This window comes from Pleuronectes platessa, chromosome 17 (assembly GCF_947347685.1).
Source record: "Pleuronectes platessa chromosome 17, fPlePla1.1, whole genome shotgun sequence".
Taxonomy (NCBI): domain Eukaryota; kingdom Metazoa; phylum Chordata; class Actinopteri; order Pleuronectiformes; family Pleuronectidae; genus Pleuronectes; species Pleuronectes platessa.
Genome location: NC_070642.1, coordinates 19,405,953 through 19,430,816, shown reverse-complemented (window position 1 = coordinate 19,430,816; position 24,864 = coordinate 19,405,953). Strand labels below are relative to the sequence as shown.

The 24,864-nt window shown below is 44.0% G+C and overlaps 2 protein-coding genes across 2 annotated transcripts in view; both read left to right on the top strand.

The window, feature by feature from the left end:
* Window positions 1-999: 999 nt before the first annotated feature.
* rab15 (RAB15, member RAS oncogene family) lies at window positions 1,000-11,376 on the top strand. Its single transcript, XM_053445264.1, has 7 exons — window positions 1,000-1,322; window positions 7,956-8,016; window positions 8,414-8,474; window positions 8,931-9,008; window positions 9,611-9,700; window positions 10,240-10,305; window positions 10,829-11,376. Exons 1-7 carry the CDS (start codon window positions 1,199-1,201, stop codon window positions 10,988-10,990), a joined length of 642 nt encoding a protein of 213 aa, XP_053301239.1. The 5' UTR covers window positions 1,000-1,198; the 3' UTR covers window positions 10,991-11,376.
* An 8,140-nt stretch (window positions 11,377-19,516) lies between these two features.
* The window catches only part of sipa1l1 (signal-induced proliferation-associated 1 like 1), a 57,540-nt gene continuing 52,192 nt past the window's right edge, over window positions 19,517-24,864 (top strand). Inside the window, exon 1 of the mRNA XM_053445501.1 lies at window positions 19,517-19,721. The gene's annotated coding sequence lies outside the window, so the exon portion shown is untranslated. The remainder of the gene's footprint in view (window positions 19,722-24,864) is intronic.

Sequence of the window (24,864 nt, the reverse complement as noted above, 5' to 3'; positions counted from 1 at the left end):
TAAACCCTCAGGTTAATATCCTGCCCCGTAACAATGGCTCAATTTAAATGTTTAAACTGTCTCCAGTTGACTCCTGTTGTCTTCAAGTTCCCATTAAGTGCAGGTGCAGAGAGCACAATGCAACCAGTACTGACAAACTACCTGTGATTCAGTATGTGGTCATCTGATGGGTCAACATTTCATCTTGGGCAATACAGAACAACAAAGTTCAGAGTAATAAAGTTTAAAAAAAAACACTGTATGCATTGGAACTTGATCTTAACACATGGATTTTCAACATGATCGTTCCAGAACAAATCTGCATTGATCAAATCACCAGAAACTAATAAACAAACAATTACTCAATTATCCTCTGGGAGTTTTGAATCCCCTGAAGCTCCAGTGCCTCAGAATAACCCCTCATACCTAGATTACAAGTTTTACAAGTGACTTTAATAAAGTTATAGGAGCACATAGGGCAATCTAAGCACTATGTCCTTATTTCAAGGCTCCACCCTGATGTTACAACAGAAAGTTATACTCGAAACTATTGAAAACAAATAACTAATTCACTCATTCAAAATGTATACATAGGGCCCATATCTAATGTTGGCATTCATGAGGAAAGTGGAATAAGAATAGGCAAAGAAACAACAATAAAATACAATATAATTATAGATATAGATATAGCTAAATGAAAATGGCATTGTAAATATTAGACATTTATAATAAGACTTTTCAAAAACAGTTGAGATGATTTTGAATGTTAGGATCAATAAATGTAATACATTTTTAAGAATTTATTATTATTATATCATGATGATAACCTGGTGAAAATATTCTGCATTCGTGCTGTTTACCACCCAATACTCAGTATATTAACAAAAACATGCATCCTATGTTATTATCACATAAATCAGTTTATGGGCTTTTACTTTGGAAAGCCCCACCGGCAGTGCTGCCCACTGATTGGCTGTCCGCTGGTCCACCGCACCCACTGGAGGCTGGATGCTGCTCGTGAAGCTGCTGGAGCATCTTCCCTCATCTGTTCCCTCATCTGTTCCCCAGCGACCAGCTCCTGCTCCAGGGAACCATACCGAGGCAGAGCCGGGGCAGACATGGGCTGCAGGCGGGGAGGGAGCCTCCATCCGTTGCTGAGTTAGCTCCTGACTCGTCCTTTGTGTTATAGATCCGGCAGCACCGCGCACAGACCCGCACCATGGCCAAACAGTACGATGTGCTCTTCCGACTCCTGCTGCTCGGAGACTCCGGGGTCGGGAAAACATGTTTGTTGTGCAGATTCACGGACAACGAGTTTCACCCGTCTCACATCTCCACCATCGGTAAGACCCACTCCTGCACCCCCCCCCCCTCATGCACTTGTGTTTATTTGCTCTTCCATTCATTTTCCTATACACCTGCGCATCCCCCCACCCCCCTCTCTCTCTCTGTGGCCCCTGGTGGTTCTATACATACATTATTATATCAGGAGGCTGTATCGTGATTTAATTAGAGACGTGGTTGCATTTGGTTAAGGAAACCCTCAGGGAGGAGATCCACCCCCCATGAGTTTAATAACTATCAGCACTTGGCTCTGACTTCCACGTGCATTAAAGGGGAGGTGGGCTTTGTTTTGCATCAGGCTCCCAGGCGTGAGTCATTTTGTTGTTGCTATTTCTTCAAACTGTTAAGTGAGGGAGTCGCAGGGTAACACACGATAACAATAAAACCATGATACAAGCGATTCTTGCGATAATCAATAGTTTGCATGACAATTATACAACGACGCATCATGATATCTGTCTACCGGAAGCTTGTGAAACAAAGATATAGAATTGTATTGTCAGGAATTACAATGAATTAAGTATAAAGCAAATATATAACAATGATAAAAATAGGAAATAACTAATACTATAAGCACCAGGGGAGGGAAATAAGTAAGTAAACATAGAGACTGGATTGTGCAAAGAGGGAAAAGAGGTCAAATGCAGGATTTATGCATTTATTCACTGTAATTTGGTTTCAAACATTTTGACACAAACTGAGATGAAACAATGTACAAAATAGTCGTATCTTACTGCCTCTTCAGTCTTTAACAAACACACTGTGATTTGTCAATGTCCACATGTGCCATCATTCCAATATAAACTGGCAATCGGCAAAGAAATCAGTTTGAGGGTAAAATGTTGTCGTACTTGCACAGAGACAATAAAGTTCACCACTGAAACATTCCATCTAATCCACAACGGCCGGGCTCTAATACTTATGGCATAAATGTGGTAATCTATACTTTACGTGACACGGTTGATTATTTTTTTCTTATTTGCACAACCTATTTAAAAGTGTCCCTGTAATTGGAATCGAAGGAGCAAAGCTAAACCAGCGTCTTTGCTCCCAGTTGAGGTCTGAGCAGAATCTCTCTCTGCACACTGTGGACCATGACGGGCCCATTACAATGCTTCACTTTGAGGTTTCGGGAAATGAGGATGTACAGTTAGCAGTGGAGTGTAATCTTCTGTGTAGCACCTGGTCTGTCTTTATCCAAGTGTGTGTCAGTGTGTGTGTGTCATTGTGTGTGTGTGTGTGTGTGTTCACTGAATAGACCTATTTTCTAGTGGAAGCTTCTACTTCCTGACATTATTTGCAGTAATTAAACAGAGAAAACTAAATTCAGAAATCCCTACGGCTTAGAGGATGAAGTGAACAGTCGTGAAATGTTCGTCCTGGTTGTGATGGTGACGACCAGTGACTTTTTATTGAAAAGTAATAAGGTCAAGAGAATGAATCATCCATCCATTGTCTGCGCAGCTTCTCCTTGGAGGGTTGCGTGGGGGCTGGAGCCAATCCCAGCACTCACAGAACTCTGGACCGATAGTTTCCAGAGGGACTTTATGTGTGAATGCAAAATGTGCGAAGTGGGCTGCTGCAGACTTTTTCTGGAACTTCTCCTTCCAGATCCTCGGTAAAAAATGTCTGGAAAATCACAGCTAGCAAACTGATGATGTGAATAATGTTTCCAACATGCATGCAACAGACATGAAACTGGAGGAATACTAATATCTCAGGATGGGACAGAGGAGCCAAACACGTTGAAGGTGTCAACTTGGAAAGACGAGATTCTAGAGCCTTCGGTGATTAGGGCAGACACACATCTCATCACACTGAACCTCACCTGCAAGTTGTGATGCTCACGTTCTTATAGAAACCTCAGTGTGCTATTTTTAAGTCGTTCACCTATAGCGCCCTACAGTAAACCTTCATAGTGCGGAGACCTGCTCTTGTTGTACACTGCAGACCTTTCTGATTCCTCTCAGAGGAAACATTCAGCCTGTGTGTGCGTGTTGGAAAACCCCCGGCAGGCAGGGATGTGTTTCGTTCTTTCATTGTCGTCGTTTGCCACATCTACACAACCCACCGGTGCTCACAAATCAGGCTCTCGCAGCCGTGCAGGTGTCGGGCTCCGGATTGAGTAGCCGGAGGAAGCAGACTGTGTCTAAGAGCCAGGCCGGGAGGTCTTTTATAAAATGAGTCCAACCTCCTCAGACTAAACAAACCTGACACAGCTGGGAGATCAAGAGTGACCACCGTCAGTGCTCCTCTGTGGCGGATCAATAAATAATTTCCTAACCTTCACGGTGATAGAGGGATATAAATTCTCTCCCGTGTGTCCCCCCCCCCCCTCGTGTGCAGCTCCATTATTCATCAGTTCCTATTACAGTCCACTCACTCACCTTTTTGCTCTTAATTAGTGTAGGTGTAAAAAAAGCCAAAGACTTCAAACACTGAGAGCTCCCCCTAAACAGCGTGGTGATGAATAGATGCTGATACAGAACGTGGACATGCAAACCTTATTCCAAGCTACATGGGTTTAAAACCATGGGTATTAATGCTGCTGGAGCCTCCGAGGAAAACTTCCCGTGAGATTTCGGATCTGGTCCCATTCAGACACCAGAATATATGTGAGGCCCGGCTCTGATGCTGTAGCGATAAGGTCTGGCTGTGCAGTCTGGGTCAGGGTTCAGCATAGACGGCCAACACACTGTCCAGAAAGGAAGAAAAGAATATCCTGGAGACGAACGCTGTGGTATGGAACTGTGGTAGCAAGGTCGATACACTCTCTGGACCAATCAGAAGTCAGTCTGAGCTGTCAATCATGATGTTGTACCCTGAATCGGGGTCATCATCCATGTCTATTTCCAGGTCGTCTATTTCTGATGGCTGAAACTTTGAAGAACAGCCCCAACACAGACGTAGATGAACTGGGGCTCTCATGGTTTCCACAGTTGTTTGCTTTAATCGAACATTTAAACAAAATTTTACATGTTTGATGAATCAGTGTGAAACCTGCACAGTGATATATTAAATAGTCTGTAAAGGCTGCATGGAATACAGCAGACATACTGTTTATTTCAGCCTCTTAGTCTTGCACATTAGCTCTGTTATCTCAAGAAGTTGATAGACAGAAAGCAGAGAGTCGAGAGCAGACAGTGGAAACCACAGAGCGAGACCTGCACTGGTTTCCTGTCTTTCATTAGATCCATCAAGGCTTCTTTGATCATTAAACCAGATACTTGGAAATAGGATAACGTTAAATGACACATCTGGCAATAGGGCGAACAAAGGATATGACTATATTCACTGGATACAGCTCAGCATAAAATAAAAGCTCACAGAATAAAAGTCAAACTAATATCAGTTCCAGTTCTTAATGTTCCCTCGCTCATCAGTGATCCTGGTTTATTTAAGCGGGTCACCTTGTTCCTCACTAGATTGGCGTCGGGGCCGGGGATCGAACGCTTCTCGGGCAAAGAGCAGCTGATTTAGTGACGGTGCTCGGTCACACCTCTGAGTTTCATCTTCTTCACTGTCGCCCGACTCTTCAGGGCCGCTGTCTGTCAAACACCTGTGAAGTATGACCGAGGCCCTGCTCTATATCACAGCTCAATCAGCAGCCGTGCTCATGGTGAGGATCCCAGTGGTGGTAAGATGGCGGCCTGGTGAACTCAGTAGTCTAAAGGGCGTGGCATTGATCCCAGCCTACACAGATGAAGCCACCATGTTGTGAACAGGTCATGAAGGAAGATCATGTTTTTATCTTGAATCTGGCTTTTGATCCAGCAGCTGCATCTTGGTTTTTAAAAGCAGAAGTAACAATAGATGGAGAAACGGGTGGAGGAGCCTGATTGATATCTGTAGGACAATGCTAACTCCTACGACCTGCTCCCATTGGACAGTACTAGCTGTCAATCACACGGTATCCACGCCCCAATGCATGGTGTATTTAAGAGAACTTTAAACTAGAGATAGGGACAGAGAACTCGATATGAACATGTTTACTGATGTTATGAATCAAGTGAGAGGAACGGACATTTTCTCTTCGACTTCAATAGAGATCGGCTTATTTTTATTTGCAACCAGCGGAGTCGCCCTCTGCTGGGCATTCGAGAGAATACAGATTTTAAGCTCTTTTGCATAGGCTTCTCTTTCTGGATCCAGAGTCGACATCCATTTTTTGTTAAGACCAGCGAACACCCAATCAGGGAGCAGCACTGCCGGTGGGGCTTTCCAGAGTAAAAGCCTATCAAATGTATTTTATTTTAATTGTCCTGCTGTGGTGTGAAGACAGCAGCTGTCTGTCCTCACCCAATTCTCCAGGGAGCTTGTGTCACTTCTGAGTCCATCACCTCCGACAAACTGACTCGTGTCCCCACCTGATCCGTCTTTCACAGACCAACACAATTAGTAATTATCCCAGTCAGAGTGGGGGTGTGTTCCCATTAAGTCTACATGGCTTTCACACGGCTGATTGTGACATGCTGCCATGTTTCATTAACAGCTGCCTCGTCATCCTCAGTGTCACAGAGCAGGAGAGGAGACGATGGAGAGTGGCTCCTTTTTCTAAACCTGCTGAATTTTAATGATTGATTTTAAGTCAGTTACTAGGCTGCTCTCAAAATGGAACCTGCAGTTGCTGTACCTCAGCTGTAGGGGGTGCTGCAACACCCTCAGCAGGCTCACTCCCAGCATCATTGCTGATGGTCGCAGGTTGAATTCACAGAAACAGGTCCAGCAGGTTGAGGAGTAAAGCTGAGCTGCAGATCAGTTAAAAAGAGAAGTAATTAAGAAACCAGTGTTTATCTCTGATATTCAGCAGTCGTCTCTCTCTTCTGCAGCCTCGGGAAAGTCAAGCTGCTGATTGCAATCCTGACCTTTCACTCAGTCCTGGTCTGGATGGTCTCAAGCTTAAAGTAAAAAGGTCGCATTGTAACTTACACGAGGCCTGAGACTGTCGAGTCTGAGAGCTCGGAACTCTGTGGAGCGTTTCCTCGACTCCAGCTCGTCCTGAGCAAACACGCAATTTAAAAAGAAAGACCAAATCAGCCTGGCCAGCTAAAGTACGTCTATTAGCAGAGTATCGACTGTGCAGAGCTGCAGCTATAAAAACCACAGGCAGCAGTTCTTCCAGTTTTGTGAATCAATTGGACTCGGGGGTCTTCTCTCTCTCTCTCCCTCTCCCTCAGTGTGGAGCTGGCTGTGAGACAAGGCTGCTGCTGAGTATCTGGTTAATTGGGATGAGCTGTTAATTGATTTCTCAGGGATTAGTGTGGTCTATAGAAACGGGAGGGTTTTGGTTTATTTATTGACTTGAAGTGAGGTGAGGAGACGATGAGGGTAAAATAAAGTAGGAGAGTTAAATGATAAAAATCAGATCATGATCTAAGGCTAGGATTATGTCCCAGTTAGCATTGCTACTGTTTTATCGTCTATTTGAGTCTTAATGGGACCATGATTTATAAAATGCTGTACTGAAGAAGACTTTCAACTACAGACTGAGACCATTACCACCTTAGTAAAATACCAACTTTATAAATCAAGTGAGAATTAGGGTCATTCTCACAGCCTCCGGTATAGATGCCCTCTAGTGGTCTTTTGAGAGAATTCAGGTTTCAGGCACTTCCGCATGGGCATCACTTTACGGACCCGGAGTCTTCATCAGTTTTGTTTCCAGTAACAGGGCCGCGGATACCAGTAAGGCCAATAAGGTCTGAAACCGGACTTCAGTATAAATAAAATAATAAAAAAATAAGCTAAAGATATTTATATCATCAGAATCAAATGCCTGGAAATGGAGGAAAAGAACATTTACGCCGCCACACGCAGCAACATTTACCAACATCATCATCACCTCTGCAAAGGAGGTTATGTCCGTTTTGGCTTGTTTGTTTGTTTGTCAGAATTATTAGGCAAAAACGACTTACTTAAACTTGGAGGAAGAATGGAACACTGGCCAAGAAAGAAGTCATTAAAGTCTGGCACAGATACGTTTGGCACATTTCTGTGGAAGTAATCAAAACTAGAAAAACAACCTAACATCAGCACAAGACCATTCAGATCAGTTCTGGCCTTCAGAAGAGAGTGAAGGGTGAATCTTTAAAGAAAGAAAGAACAGTCGCTGTGTGTGATTTTTCTGTCATATGAACAATTTCACACTGAGTCGTCTGAAATAAATGAGGGATCACCGAGGCGTGAGCGGCTTCTCGTCTTCACCCTCTCGTCTTCCCAGCTCCGCTTCTCTCCTCCCGTCTGTTCGCCTCCTCCTCCCTCGTTTCACCTCCTGTGTGATCGATGCAAAAGGACCAAACGAGGAGGAGGCAGCTCGGCGGATCATTACGCTGCTCGTCTAACAGGCTGATTATACAGGGATGATGAGGCTCTGGTTGTGTTAATGCTCTCTGTGATCGTACAAAGCTGCAGCGGACACCTCTGACCCCCTTTTGTCTGTGACAGACAAGCCGGGGTTATTGATTCCAGTCACTTCTCGGGTCTTAAAGCTCACTCGTCTCTGAGAATATTCCGAACATTAAGCTTTAGCACAGCAACTCGAGGGGGGTTTGGAGAAATATCAAACAGACACCGAGCTCCTCTGTGAATCCAATACTGTGTTTTCTGATCCTATCTTCTCTCTTGTCTCACAGGCGTCGACTTCAAAATGAAGACACTGCTAATAGATGGTATCAAAGTGCGGACACAGATATGGTGAGATATTACAAGGCTGGACGTCCTGTACGTGAGATAAAATGTTATTAGATTTATTGACAACAATCGTAGCTTATATTTGTTCTTCAGGGGTGTAGCTCTATTCTCTGGATCTGTCCTGAGAAAACTTAAAATGGATAAACCAGTGTCAGCTTCCCTATCTTTACATTTGACAACTTTTAGGCTGATAAAATAAAATGACTTTTCATGCAGGAGACTGGAGTTTCTTTTATAAACTAGAATAAAACAGAAAATGTAAAATATAATTAGAAGTTTAGGTTCCTGATCAACATTTTCTGGGAGGGTAGTGGATTCTAAAATCTATTAAATCCATGTTAACGTATTAAAATCTCTCAAACAAAAGTTGTGTGTTCATATTTGTTTGTTGTCTGTGCAGGGACACTGCGGGTCAGGAGAGATACCAGACCATCACCAAGCAGTACTACAGACGAGCACAGGTATGTGTCCTCATGTCTCCTCCTTCCAATATTTACTATTGACACACCCTGATATAAGTAACACACAAATTTGATCAGATTTATTTATTACAGCTAAGAGATTTAGTTAAATCTGTAGCAGCCATTTAGGCTTTAAGTTATAAGCCTCATAGCATCAGTATTGTAATAGAATGTGGTCAGTGGTATTGTAATGTCTCTGTTTACATCCCTTACCCCCTAAAGGCTGATGCTCTGCCACTCTGGCTGCTAAAGAGGTTAAACTGGTTCAAATCCAATTGTCCATTTACCAGAAACTGGCAATTAAATTGGAATAAAGGTTCTCTCATCCAGCCGGGGGGGGCCCACAGTGTATAAATGCATCATCGTCAATTTTCCAAGTGGTGGTCTGGTTTGCTTGCAGTGATGATATCAGTGTTTCCCAAAGTACTGGTATTAAAACTACAGCTTTTTGCTCAGGGGATCTTCCTGGTGTACGACATCACGAGTGAGCGATCCTTCCAGCACATCATGAAATGGGCCAGTGACGTGGACGAGGTGAGTCAGGGGGACATCTGAGGGATTTAGGAATTAGATCAATCAGGCGCGGTGGAGAATCAACAAGCGTTTCTCCCCCCCCCCCACCCCACCCTCGCATTGTGAAAAGGGCAAAACTGACAAAACTGGAGACGCCGAGCTGACAAAGAACAGATGTCTGACACGGTGTGATAAAACCCAAATGCTCCGACCTGACATTTACGCTGTATTGATAGTGTTCGGGCTTCATTCTCAAATACCTGTCATCGCTTTATGAAATGTTTTGTCATAAATATCGAAGGAGAACATTTTTTTCCCATTGCAGTAATTCTGTTTAGGAGTCTTCAGAAAGCTCTTCCCTGCTTCCCCCCTGTCATTTCCCGGATGACTTTATTCTATTAATTTAGTAATTATGGGCTTTCATTTCCTCTGTGTGTTTATCTGAATGCACACACACACACATGCTTTCCACTTATCTTTAATCTAGGTGTCATTTCCTGAGCGCGGTGGCTCCTGTGTTTCCTCCGGTCTGTGTTCTCTTGACATTTGAAATCCCTCTCCCTCTCCCTCCATCTCTTTTTAAATTGGGTTTACTTCCCGTCCACGTGGCGAACCCCCTGCAGTACGCTCCTGAGAAGGTCCAGAAGATCCTCGTGGCCAACAAGTCGGACGAGGTGGACAAACGGCAGGTGGCCACGGAGCAAGGCATCAAGGTGAGATGGTGTAAATAGTTGCTGGGTTCGGTTTAGGGTTAAAATGAAGCTGCAGAATAAAGGGATTGTTTTTTTTAAAGTCAAGTTTGAGACCCAGTGGTTTACAAAGATAAGCATCAAGAAGAACTGGAGCATGCCTCCCTCTCTCTCTCTCTCTCTCTCTCTCTCTCTCTCTCTCTCTCTCTCCCCCTCTCTCTCTCTCCCACACAAACACACTGACATCTCACAGTCGGATTGACCATCAGCAGTAACCGGAGAGATCCTTAATGTGTCGTTGGCCAGTGGTCGGTGGCCGTGAAGCGGAATCACTAGCATCATATGTCTCCTTTTAAATCCATAAACAAGCTCTTAATGGCCGAGATGCACCGATCTGCCCTGAAAGAACCAGTGCTTCACCTCATGTGGCCTCACATCTGTCAATAAAAGGCTGCACTCGAACACACGGCTGGATCTGAGTGCCAGCAGACAGTCGTGCATGTGTCAGCGTCTGTTTTTTTTAAATCCAGACCAGTAACATCTGGGTTGTTTCTGTCTTGCAGTTGGCCAAGGCTTACGGAATGGACTTCTTCGAGACAAGTGCCTTCACCAACCACAACATAGCAGAGGTGAGGTGCATGTGTGGACATTTCACGACCGCGTCAGTAACGAGATCAGAGCCGTGCCTGCAAGTTGTAATTATATAATGTGAGGAAATGACTTGATGGTTCAGATCTCTCTCAGATTCAAACCTCCAGACACAAAAACAGTTTCTTCCCCCTTTCTGAACAGCCAATCCACTGTGGCACTGTGCAATAACTCTGGATCTTTATAATAACAACTGTAGAAATACTCCCGAAGTTATATTATATTGTAATTATTTTGTAATTATAAGTTTAATTTAATTATACTATTTATTTCACCCTCACTGTACAACTGTAATACTCATACTGTTCTTTCTTTGTCTTACACCATCTTACTGTTTGTTTTGTTTTGTGTTGTTATGTGTATTTTATGTAAGCACACTGAGAGCCACTTCACCATGTTGAATTCCTTGTTTGTGCAACTTACTTGGCCAATAAAACCTGATTCTGATTCTGATGTGGGCTAATCTCTGGTCTCTTCCTGTCGCCGCCCTTTTCTCCTCCCAAGTCTTTCACCAGATTGGCTGAGCAGGTGCTGGCGGCCAATAAAAAGGACCTGGATCTTCTCCGGATGTCGGATAATGACGAGCTGGACCTTACGGCTCTGGAGGAGAAGGAGGGACTCTGCGGCGGCGAGGTGGACGACCAACGCAAAGGCTGCTGGTGTTAGAGTGACCGTGTGGACAGCCTGATTGTTTTTGTTTTGTTTTTTTGGGTTGAATATACGTCATCGCCACACACTTTGGAAACTCCTGGAAAAAAATGTCCTTTGGTAATTTAGCTTCTGTAGGTTTCCCTCTGTTTGCCGCTGCGTCAGGTTCAAGGATAAAAACATTTTTGCCGAATGGTGCCAAGTGTGTGGTGAATCAACCAAGTGAAGGTCCACATGTCCAGGTTTCCACTCGGTGGCTCCGAAACTTTTGTTTTGCTCAAAAGCACCAGTTCCTGCTCAGTTCTGTTCAGCGTATCTTTGATGTAACCAAATACAATCTCTGTCCAGTAAAAAAAAAAAACATACACAACGTCCTGAAGAGCTGCAAAACCAAGTCTTCATCATCTTTTATCAGAGTTTACACGGATGTATAGAGGATAGGGAATGACTTGAATCTTCACCACTGACTTGAAATCATTTTCTCAATTCTCTCCTCTTCGATAAGCCTTGCAAACCAACAGAGAGACTTATTGCATCCGGCCTCCTTTTAGCGGTTCTCCCCCCCCCCTCCCCCCCCCCCCATAGCCTCCCCACCAACTGAATGCATTAGATGTAGTGTAAGGAAACTGCCACAAGAGGGTGCTACGTTAATTGCAGAAATGGCTCCGTGCTCAGTGTGACGTTGTACCAGTGCACTGATTCTTCTTCTCTCGTGTTTTCTGACCTCGGTTACTCTTGAAGTGGCTTCTTTTAAACGGAGGGAAGGGCTTATTAACATATGCAGCCATTGTGTTGTTTTGCATGATGTCGACATGTTGATGTTGGGGGTGGGAGAAGTATTTAATTTCTCTGTAGGAAAACTGAGGATTCATTTTTTTTTGTTAATAGTCTCAGAAAATAAAGGTGGACATCACTGCATTGTACATACCAGGTTCTCCACAGCATTGTAGATGAGGACGCATCTTTAATTTGATAAATTACCATTAGAGGGCTGTATTAAAAAAATAAAATAAAGTAAAAATCCTGCAGTGTTATTCAGAATGGTTTTGAGATATTACCTCTGTGAATATAATAACGTCTTGGTCATTCTGTCCTCGCTGTTTTGTACAGAGTCCAGTGGAGAAGCCATTTCTCCTCTTTTACCCCCCATTCAGATTTAACAAAGGGAGAAGTGAGAGTTCTGCATGTGATTCAATCGTCTTTCCTTTCTGTTATTGCAACTTCAGTGAAGTTAATCATCAGCCGGCCACAACGCAAAGCAGAGCATTTGACCAGAGTTGCCTGTCGGAGACTTATGCACCCACAAGGAACCATCGTAGGAGAATGGAATGAAATGCAACTCGAAAAACAAACAGTTTGATGTGAAATGACTGGACCTGATGCACAATCTGTGATTTTCAAGAACTTCTTTACCCTCTTCTCTTTTAGACTAATTGTATTCGTGGAGATATATTACATGCAACATGTTATTCCTGGAGAAAAAAGATGTCAGATGTTTATGAATAAATACTTGCAGATACATGAGCCAGTTCCAGGCTGTCGTCTTTGGTTGTGCACTTCGTACTTTGACCACTAGGTGACAGATTCACCCTGTTACCTCATGCACTTGCAACGTGTCATGGTGGGAAATGCACTTGTCATTTATAGTGTTATGTACAAAATATGAACACAATGAATATCTAAATCTAATTGTCTGGTGGCCACACGTTCATATCTAAAAAAGACTACATGGTGGTTCTAGTTCAATACAACACTTAAAGTGCACTGATACATTATAGTAACATAAATGTGTGATCATCAGTAAGTGTGTGTGTGGGGGGGGGGGGGGGATTCTGCGTGAGAATTACAGGAGGAGAAAAAAGCTGCAAAGCGTTTGTTCGTCACCTCATCAGAGTTGTTAACGATGAGAACTCATTAAAGCTCTTTGGCTGGAATTAGCATAAACGATGAATATGCATGTGGAACTGTTGTCTGGTCGACAGATATGACAGCTCAGTATGTGTCACAAGGCTGAGTGACACACGGACACACGTACAGAACAACAATCCAGCCTGCAAGCTGACACATGGCACCCACACCCACACACACACACACAGACACACACATATATATCTATACATGTGTATTCACAAAGGGAATTCAGTGCTGTTGTTGTTTTGAGCAGAGACAAACAATCATCATCTTCTGTAACACAATCCCCTAACACATCACTCCAGGTCTTGCAGCTGTCTGACATGCAGCCATATGGTGTGTGTTTGTTTGTGTGTGTGTGTGTGTGTGTACTTGTACTTACACATCTGTGAGGACCATTTTGAACATAGACCTGACAGAGTGAGGACATTTTGGCTTGTTTGAGCTTTAAGACTTTCTTTTAAGGTTAGGGTTAGAATAAGGTCCAGGTTAGGATAAGGGTCATCACTAAGCTGGAAGCACAAACGTCTGTGTGTGTGTTTGTATGTGTGTGTGTGTGTGTGTGTGTGTGTGTGTGTGTGTGGTGATGTAACTGTATCAGTGCGTGGGACTGTGAGAAGGAGAGAGAAAGCAGAAGCAGCCCTCACATAAGAACAGGTAGAGAACACAGTGAGCAGAGTTCATTTACGTTCACATAAGAGATGGAGCTGAATCCCACAATATTTACATCACACGGGTTTTGATAATATAACCTCCAGGGTCAAAATAACATCAGGAGACTAATGATTATTGATTTTAAGAACCCCAGAGGTTACTTTACCATGATACATATATTTGTATTTGTATTTTGCATCATGTCCTGGTCAACCACAAGCTTCTGTAACAGGGTTAATCAAGGATTTCTTCATTGCCATAAATAAAACTACTAATCCCATAACTGTATATTAGCAAAAACATTTTAGTTGGTGTCTCCTGTTTATATAAATGGACGCCATTACTTCTCCCAGAGCGTCTTGATCGCCACCTTGTGGCTGGAGTACATGTCATAAATCCCACCTGAACCAAACTAACAAGTCAAAATAACCATAAACTTTTTATTTAGGTAGTTGTTATCACACTGTTTGTTCAATGTTCTGGTGATTTTAGTTACTTAATGCTGAAGTGTCATGATTGACAGCTGCCGTGACCTCATTCCACTATCTAAAGTTTAACAGCGACATTTAAAGCATTGATTTTTCACAACGAAAGCTGTTTATTATTAATATTAGTAGATTTTCTACAAACCGAGCAGACATGGAGCAACACTGATACATTTATGCCCCTTTTCAACTGACGCGGTGCTTTTTAAACTTATGAGGGTTCAGTTGAATCATTTGCATGGACCACATTCAATCACCCATACCGAGATAAGCTCAGTGTTTATTTACAGACACGATGGAAACAAACAAGTGCTTCCAGCTGCTCTTAACCTGGGAGGTGACGTCAAGGCCACCGGAGGGCCTCTCTGCACACCCACTCCCAATCCTGAAATACCTGCACGGCAACTTTGATTAACTGCTGTATTGCTCCCCGCCAGGCCAGACCCAGAAAGCATCCCCCCCCCCCACCCTCCGCCTCGCTCGGCTCCACCGCCATCGTCACCAGAGCCTCCTTTCCAAGTGGAGCCGTGGCTCGGTGGTGACGGCGAGCCAGAAAATCAGAGGAGAATATAGACTCAAATTCACACATTCAGATGAAGCTGTGTAGGTGGAACGTTGCTTCTGGAGACAGATCTGACGCTGAATCATTTTGTCCTCCATCTTTTCATGCCGCCTGTGGTTCCAATGTGCTTTCCCTAAAAGCTACCTGTGATCCTGAAAGCCTCCTACCGCCTCTCCGACAATATTAAGAAACAAGCTGAGTGGGACGAGGTTTTCTGATCCGGAAACACCAGCCTGACTTTCTCTGTCATAAGTATAATTTAGTTCTGTCATTTCTTTATGTCGTCAGAGGTTCATGTCCTTTGCAAAAAATAATTTGAGCATCTACACCAACATGATAACTCTGCAGTTTTCCTCTGCCAATGAAAACATCACGATTCAAACGTCCAGAGCAGCTTCTAAATAGACTTTGATTTGAGATTGTTTTGTAGAAACAAGCGTGTTTGCATGACTCAAGAGTGCAGCTTGAATAACTATTTTTAAAACACTTGCAAAGACGACGCAGCGCTCGTCGGAAGCACGGCTGAAAAGTGTTTTTGTTGGTGAATCACCGCATCAGCAACTTGTCTTCCAAGATCAAGGCTTAATCCTGCCTTCTTCCCTTTCAATCGCGTTAGAAACACTGAGGATGTGCAGTGTTCCCGCATGAAAGAGGCGTGTATGGGAAGATTTCTGTTTGAAAATTAATCACACTTCCTTTCTGCTCTGTGCCATCATCACAGAAGCTGGAGCGGGGCCCAAGCAGGAGGTGGTGAGCAAAATTGAATGCAGGCGAACATGCATATAAATAAATATATATATATATACACACAGACATACAAGAGAGGGGCTCCACAGCATCGGAGAGGGGCTCCTACTCCTCTCTGATGTCTGTTTGTTTAAAACCTCAGCCCCCAAATCCTGTCAGAGCATATCCACAGAGGAGGACCCGCCCCCACAAATATGAGGTTCAGATCAAAAAACATTGCAACTCCGATGTCTCTTCAGGACAACAGGTCATTCCCAGTGAGGAAATGTTCAGTGAGTGTTGGTGCATGTGTGGTGGGGGCGGTCGGTGTGACTGCTGAGAGGCCATGGAGGAGGAGGAGGAGCGTGTGCATGTATAAATATATATAAATGTATGTGCATGTGCCCCTATGTACCTTGAACTGGTTCCAACTCCATGGGTGTCGTGATGTCATCCTCCCACCTCTGCGTTTCTGCTGGTGTTTTCACACCAGCGTGGGTCACAACAGCGCTCCGGGTCTCTCCTCAGGGTTGGGGTTGTGTGTATAAACTATCTAGCGACATGTATTTTGAACTTAGATTCTGTCTGTGCCACTGCAAACACATCTTGTTCTCCATAAGTTCCTGTTCTCCACAAAGGGGATGCTGGGATTGTGAGGTTGAACGTTGTCTCTTGACGGGCAGCTTGGATTTAAATCCCCTAAGAAAACACCTGCTTTGTTGTCAATTACAGAAACAGAGACAACATATATATATATTCTATTTCAAACTTTCATTCAAACAGATTCATTATTTTTGTACTCTTGAAGTTGCAGCTATAAAATACACACAAACACACACAATAATTGACCCTCGCTGTGCTGTGTCTGTTACAGCATCTGTCTTTCAACTTGGTGGACAGGAATTCAAGGAGTGTTCACACAGAGCCGGTGGCACACGGTTGGTAATGGAGACGTTTATTTGTCTTGCTCCAACCGTTTCCTTCCAAGTGCGGTTGAGCCATACGCCCCCAGGCAGCAGCATATGGAACAGGTCTGATAATGCACCACCTCCAACCCATCAACCATCAACAACCTGGAGTGAGTACCCCAGTCAAGGTCATCGTCAAATTTTCATCAAGTGACTCCACACGATCAGAGTTTTCTCTTATCTTGTGAAAAGATAAATTCAGGAACATGTCCATAGTTCAGTGAACGACCAGGATGAATCTATTAGACTGATATTCATGAAATTTGGCTCTGACCTTTACGTCAGTGTGATAACGTTTCAAGTAGTACCGTCATCGTGTCAAAACTTTAACTTGTCTTATGAAATACTTGGAATAAAAGAAAACTGTAAAACCAAAGACATTCCCATCCGTCTCAGCTGTCAGCGTTCTAACCCTTCAAGATGGTGACTGTAGCGTTTAGCTCAAGTTGCCTCTTCTGTTTCTGCAGACTCTCCGTCTTGCTCCTGTGATAATTGTGTGACTTGGATTTATAACTGGTGCATTGGATGGTTGTACCCGTGAGTCTGTCTGGTGCAAGTGTCCAATTCCATAAAAATCCCAATCAGCCTTTGACAAGACGTGAAGACTGAAGAAAGAACAACAAAAAAAAGTCGTCAATCTGCGAGAGTTTTCTCTTCCTTCTAAAAAAACATCAGTTTCACGGACCGTCATCCTTTTTGCTGTTCTCCTCCTCCTGCCTGTATTAAAGCTTCTGGCACTCACTCAGCCGAGCGGACGGGGCCTGCCAGTTTATCCTCACAATAACAATGTGCAACCAAACACTAATTGCACACATGCTCCAATCAGGACTGAGTCCCCTCCGCTTATGAAAAACAAGCGCATCAAACTCTGTCTATTTTCAGAGCGTCCTGTCTGCATCACGCCCCTTAGTAAACCTGGACAAAAGAGCCAGTGTATGTGAATACAACTTGTCGCCTTTCTTCATGTCAATCTCTATTAGCGTAGGAGCGCCGCTCGAGTGGAACTTTGTGAATGGGGCCCATTCTTTTCATTCCTCGGCTTCCAAGGGCAACAGGGCCGTGGAATTCCTCCGCTCTCCCTCTCCGGTTGACCGCGGTCATGTCTCCGATAGGTGGTCGCACCCCAGGTCTGACTTGACTGTTTTGACGTCTTAATATATCTCAGCCGGGACGTCAGAGTCTGATCCTGCAGCTTTGACCTCAGTGGATGTTTTGATGTCAAGTGTGTTGGATAAAGGGTTAAAGACCGAGCTTTAAAACATCCATTCCTCATTAATATTCTTGCTTTCCTCACATTCCAGATCAAACCTCCAACAGGGAACACGAACTATAATAGTGGAGGTCAGAGTCAAGATGTCACAAGTGCAGAAAGCTCCTACAGGGGACTTCCTGGTTTCTAAAATAAGACTCTAAAATAATAAGTCTCATCTTAACAAGTGACTAAAGCATTGATTTTTTTGTTCTCAGTTCTAAAACCAGTGTTCTCAAGTTGTCACTGCTGCACAAGTAACAATAGTGATGCGTCACCGCTTTATGTGCACAACTAACAGGACATGTTTATAGCCATTGATTGTGGGTGATGCATCTCCTCTGTGCTTTAATCCACACTGAATTGCATTTTGTAGAAAACCCAATTAGACTACATGAGCTAATCCCGAGGGAGCAGTTTTTCACTGGAGAACAATAAGCCGCCCACACAAATATCCGCCCCACGACAGTACAGGGCGGGTAGCGCTAAGACCCGTAGAGCGACAGGAATAGAATGGATTTTAATGACAGAAATCTCTCTCCCTTTGTCTTAATTAGATTGTTATGTAACCCTGGATGACAAATTAGAGGGATGGATGGAGGTGAAAGTGAAAGAAGAGGCAGAGGTAGATGTGGAGAGGATGAGAATAGGACGATGGGGCCGTGAGCGGGTGTCAGTGGGAAAGAGATGGAATAATTATAGAGGAGGAAAGCGACATGAGTTTGAGGACAGGGAGTACAGAGAGCAAAGTTGTGACTATGCTCGGGTGATTGTGTGGGCGGGAGACATGAACTCCTGTGACTCTCCTGCTTTTCACCCACCTGCTGAGGCCGCTACCTGCCGAGCTGCTTTAATTAGGACACTGCTCTTTATCTCATCTAATTAATGATTAAAGAGAAAATAATTAATCGATGTGAGGTTATCAAGCAGGTGGAGGTTTCTAAGCCGGGTTTATAGTATTTAAATTACAATCAGTGCCTTCACAATCACGTACTGTACCTATACAGAAAGTGTGAGTCACATTAATGATTCATGCTTAATTCATATTCATTTCATGTATGTTCTTGAGACTGTCAGGATTCCTCTGGCATGTAGGATGTGATTTATGTTTAAAACAGATATGAAAGCTCGATACACATTTTAATTTCCTTTTCTTTTAGACATTATTTTAACAAGTTCTTAATCTCTTCTATTCTCTCATTATGTCTTATATTTTCTATTCTCTTAAGAATTACATTTGAGCATGTTTCTATATTCCCCCACATTGAATGTAAATCACAATAAAGGTCCAGTTTTTTGACAACTTATATAATTTGATTGATTTGGTGATTTTGTGGATTGATTGTGATTTGCATCCATTCACTGTATTTACTCTCACGCTGCATAAATTGTTCCTGATTTTACACTGTATACATTTGCTTGTATCCTATTCATATTTGTCTATATTATAAAATACATATTTTTGACTCCTTCAGTAACATTGCAAACAGATAGTGGGACCAAAAAAGGACAAAGTTGTCTTATCTAATCTAATCTTATTTTATATCGACTGATTGGTTGATTGATTGATTGATTGATTGATTGATTGATTGATTGAATGATTGATTGATTGATCCTGCAGTGATCATCCACACCCAGACCTGCCTCACTCTGGCCTTTTTCTGGAAGCCTGACTGTTTGAACTCTCCTCTCCTCTCTTTTTCTCTCTTCCCTCTCTTCCCTCTTTCCCTCCCTCTCCTCTCCTCCCTTCCTCTCATCTCCTCTCCTCTCCTCTCTTCTCCTGTCCTCTCCTCCATCCTTCCATCCTTCCATCGAACAAATCCTCTCTTCCTCTCCCTCTTCTCGCGAGACTACCTCAACCGGCGGGCTCGCGTCGTCTCGCGAGAGCGGCGCCCGGAGGAGAGGCGGTGACGTCAGCGCGGCGGCGAGGCGGAGCGAGCAGCCGCAACTTTTCGGATGAGCTGAACTTCTCGCTCCGGACAAACCGGAGAAGCGAGGCGGGGAGCGGACAGCACCGGGACTCGAGCGGCGAAGCGCCACACACGGAGGTAGTTCTCCAGCTCGGTCTCTTTTACACCCCCGGTTCTTGTCCGTGTGGCTGCCGGGTCGCGGCGGCTCGTGAACGCAGGTGACGGAGCAGCGACAGCGGTGTTTTTTCCCTCCGGTGCCCGCCGCCGACAGCAGATTCCCGGAGGTGAGTGCTGCTCTCCTCCCGCTGCTGCTGCCCGGTGACAAGCCCCGTTAGTCCCCGCATCACACCCAGGAACAGCCCGCTCGTTACCGGCTGGTTTATGATCTGCGTAGTGGGTTTTTAATTTAGACGGTTAACGCTCGTGAATATCAGGTAAAAAAAAAAAAGAAGAAAACTCCGCTGGGGGGAAAAAAAAAAAGTTTCGCACAGGAGCCAGGCGTTTGCGCACGTAACGTAAAAATATGTTGCGTGTAAATGTATCTTTAAATGTAAGCTAACGTCTGATTGAGTTTGTTTTAACGAGCAGCTCCATCGTTAGCTTAACAGGTCGCTGAGCCTTCCAGCCAACATCTGCCCCCCCTCCTCTCCTGTCCCCCCCAACAGTGTTTCAAAATGAAGAATCCCTTAAAAGAAACAGGAAACCTCGCAGAAAGATGGAAATCACGTCCAAGCTAATTGTTGTTTAGTTTCGCCCCCCCCCCCCCCCCCCCCCCCCCGTGTGGCTGCGGTGTCACTGGGGATGCTAGCTGTTCCTGAGGACTTCCTGTCCCCTTCTCGATGGTCCGTCTTTCACTTTGTCCAAATGTCCTTATCTTCTACGTGATGTATCGATGTCACAGCCATGCAGCCCCCCCCCCCCCCTCCACTGCAAGTCTTGGCTCGTGCTGCACGTTTACCGTCGTTTGCAGGTTTTCCTTTTGCTTTGCAGCACTTGACCAAAGAGCTGTGAGCTGTGGATTCACGCAGGGATCGTGCAGAGAGTTCAGGACTTTTCTCATTCTGCATCTGGGTTGTGTAGATTTTGTAAAATGCAGCAACAACCCACGAGTGGGTAAAGCCGTGCACGCAGAGGCACTTGCAGCAAATCCAATTAAATCAAGTTGAAGCAGTGTTTCCTCTCAAGTGTCGTGTCAAAACCTGTCTCATTAATCAAAATGGCCGTTTGTGTTGTCATGTCAGATTTGAGTGGTGATGTACCAGTGCTTCACTCAAACCCACGAAGGTGGCACGAACCCCTTTGACCATCAAGGGATTTAACCACAGAATGAGGAAACTATAGTCTGAGGGGAAATACACAACTGATACAACTCCCAACACTCGCTAAAGTTGGATTCTTTGCAGGTTTATTGGTCCATTCGTGTGTCCCCTGCCAATAATGACACCCTGAGAAGGTTTTTTGTTATTGTGAGTAGACCCCCTGTAGCTGCTCTGTATTCTGTTATTGCTGCCATCTCCACCTGTGGAGTCTGTCCTCGGGCTACCAGCTTCAACCCTTCAGGGGGCTTGGACACACTCATTGAGACCAACTCGGCTCCCTGCATTGACGAGTCCTAAATGGACGCTTCAAAGAGCTCTCGTCTCTATTCACTGGGGTGACCATGGTGGGTTCATATTCACAGCTTGAATCACAACAGCAGCATTAGGTGTGTGTTCCCTCTGACACGGCGTTGCAACTTCTTTGTCTGCTTTGCTTTGGGAACAAAATAAAACACAAACCCCAAAACCTCTAATGTGTTAGCAGTCAAACATCTCCTGCCATCATCCCTCCCTCGTAGCTGCTGGTGAATGCCAAGGCTGAGTGGATCTGGCCGCTGTGTCGCATTTACAATATCAAGCAGGCTATTGAAATAGATTGTGTGTAGGTGGAGGCGTGCATGTTCTCTCACACATGTAGCTGTCTAATTACATTTTGGGGGTGGGGTGAAGAGAAAAGGGAAAATGTGGCGGCTGCTGATGGGCAGCTAATAGATTATCAAAGGGCTTTTGGGTATTTAGAGCATCCGAAACATCTCTCTGGGTGTCCCTGGATTAAGTAGTTGGCTAAAAAGCTGTCTTGGTAAAAAACTGGCTTCAACCCTCTGCATCATGAGCACAGCGGGGGGGTCTCATCAGGAGTTTCAAATGGAGATTTTTTTCTCCCTGGGCTGTAGTTCATATTTGCTCGCAAAATGTCTGTGTTTAAATTTGTATCAGATGCACTGTGATCTGGATATGGCCACTCTTTGAAATAAAGAAGCCTCAAGTGTGTAGCTTAGGTCTATCTGGGACAGCCACGGCTTTTGGCAGTGCACAGAGTAGACACAGAGAAATCTGGCAAATGAAAGTCAGGAGAAAGAGGACATTTCAATCTCAATCTGGCCGATGTGCACTTTGACTATCTACACGCAACACAACACCGATGGATGCTGAAAATATTTTCCTACCTCACGCACACTAGCCCAACTATGCCTACCCCCCCCTTCACTCGGTTACTTTCTTGCAGCCCTCCTTCTGTCTCACTTCTGTCACTTCTTCTTTACTCCTCACTTCCCACGGTTCCCTCCTCCCCGCTCTCGTTACTGAAGGTTTCTTTTTCGTCTCATCTTCTTTCCTGTTGCGGACGGCATGCCAGGACTCTGACATTCTCATCATCTCCGTCCACATCGCTCACCTTATCTCTCCTTCCCTCTCCCTCCCCCCTCGTCTCTACTTCATTTCTCCTTTGCCTTTTTTCTCTCTCTTTCTGTCCTTCGCCTCCTCCTCTTTGCTGTCTCTCTGAATGCAGGAGTTTGGAATGTGAGTTCCCCTCTCTATAAGGTCTTGGGGTGGGCTGTCTCTTGAGGAATACCAGAGCAACAAATACTCTTCAGGAGTGAATAGATTACACTCCAGGGCAGAATGATTTAATAAAACTGCGAGGCTCCAGTAAATCAGTGCTTTTCCTGCGTAGAGATGTTAAAGGTGGCCATGTCGCTCAAATGCTGTGTAGATTTCTTAAATTAAACTTCAGTGTTCGCTAATAATGACCCAATTACGTTTCATATACTGGCGTAAAAGATCTCTGACATAATGTTGTGTGGTGTTGCTTCATCGTATAGCTGTGTGCAGTGGATCGATTCCCTCAGCCCCTCCTTGCCCAATTGTTCTCTCTCTCTCTCATACACACATACACACACACACACACTCACATTCACACACAGTTATTGACGAATGGACTCACCTGCCAAAGGCTACATCACAAACGCGTGTTTTCATTTTAACACTAAAACAATCTCTTTCCACACGAGCGTTTTAGCTCCACATCAGTAATAATCCCCGTCCATACTGATACACTGGAAATACATATCACTTGACCATTCACGCATACTGGTGCAGAATCTTCAGTGGTTTGCCTTCTCACTGAAAATACTAGGAATGACAAACAACAGCGATGAAGAGTACGATATTTTTCTTGGACTGACAACATTTTGACTTCACTCCTGGTAGTTGAATATGACAGAATAGAAGTGTGGACAGCATGTGCAAATGTGGAAACAGTGATTAATTTTAAAACCAAAACCCAGTAGTTTGGTTGGGGCTGTAAAGGTTTTGTTGACCCTGTACTGGTTGGTCTTGTAAACTCAAACACATCTGACTCGTGGTGATGCTAAAATCATCATCCTCCTCTTCCTCATCTCTCACCCACTGAGCCACCTAGTCGTTCATCGGAAATGTTCTGTCTGCATATTCTATATGTCGTTCTGATTGTTTTCATCCAAATAACTTCTGCACTCTACTCCATTTCTGCTTCTGTCACTCAGGCTGTCAGAACTGTGACTTCAAAAACATTCTTTAGGCTGAAACTGCTGAAAAAATAATCAAAATGCATGTCCTGTGAGGCTTTTTGACTTACTGAAGTGTTTTCTTATAATTAGCATGCATTTCATCAGTCATGTGTTTTGAAAACTAAAGGATCTAAAGGTAGAATGACACAGATGTTGCACCTGTTCTTTGAGGGCGATATTGTCATATGCTGCATCAGGTTTAAAGACTTGAGTTCAGCCCTCGCAGAAAGCCTGAGTGCTCTGACAAATTTGAAGTGCAAGCCAGCATATTGTTTTCATTTAACAAACAGCTTTTGTGGTGTTTTCTCTGATATGTGAAATTTCAGATCTCTTTTGATCCAGGGCCTTTAGCCGAGGATAAATCGGAAACCCCACTGAGGCTTTCAGTTGGTGATGTCAGGGCCTTTCATAGCTGCTGGAGAAGGAAAGGGCTAGAGCACAAGAAGAAGCGGTTAATTTTAGCTTTTGCACCTGAGGTGAGGGCACTTAAAGGCTAAATTTTCCTTGTACTGGATCCCCCTCTCTTTTCAATTTTCTACTCTCTGCTCGGTGAAATAACTTCCTAATTAAGGCTTTAAGAGTGGATTACAGCACATGAAAGCAGCGTGGATTACAAAAAAAAGCTTCAGTTTCAGTTGTGACAGACGAGCGAAGGAAATCTCGGAAAACGCCATTAAACAATGACTAGGCAGGCTAATCCATGCAGAAGTAAACACAGGGAACATACTGTACAGATGGGAGAGAGATAGAGAGAGAGTGAGTAGCCTAGATATTATAGGAACAATGCTTAAATGCTGGCAGCAATAGCAAGAAATGAAAAGAATATAAACGTATAAAGTAAAAACAGTATGAGCCAGGATGAGCAATCAATGCCTGACAACAGGACAAAGAGGTAAAGATAAGGAAAGATGCAGTTTAATGTTGCTATTTTTGGCAAAACCAACAGTTGTCTAGAGGATTTTTATGTGCCAGAGACATTTATTTCGGTTCTGTTTGAAAGACTCGTTGAATAGTGGCTTAGTGTTGACAAAAATACCAAATTAGTACAATATGATCGGAACATTCTGCCCCAGTACACAAGGACATTTTATGACTTTTAAACGAGGCTCAACCGAAATAATGGATTAGTGCATCTAGTCTGTGTGTAAAGCCAAATGTTCTAAATTTGCCGATTAAATACTTTGGTAAACTGCACATCCTGTTTTTCAGTTCATCCCGTTTGTAATTACTCATTCATTCAGCCTTCCTCATGATAAAAGAAACAGTTGGATTGATTCAACCTTGTTGGTATTGTTGGTGTTTTGTGTGGCCCACCTCGCCTTGAACGCTACTCTTGTCATTCACAGAGATGCTCAACCCAATTTGTAAACAGTTTGTTGTTGTGTAAATTATATATTTATCAAACAAACAAAGTCCCATGTTACACGTCAGTGCTGGGACCTTCATTGAGTCGAATCAGCTGCACGTCGAGTCGTAAGCTCCTCTCAGCAGATGTTTTCACAGTAAGTCGAGCATGACTGCGTGACTAAGTAGTTGTCATCAGTTTTGAAACGACTACGAGG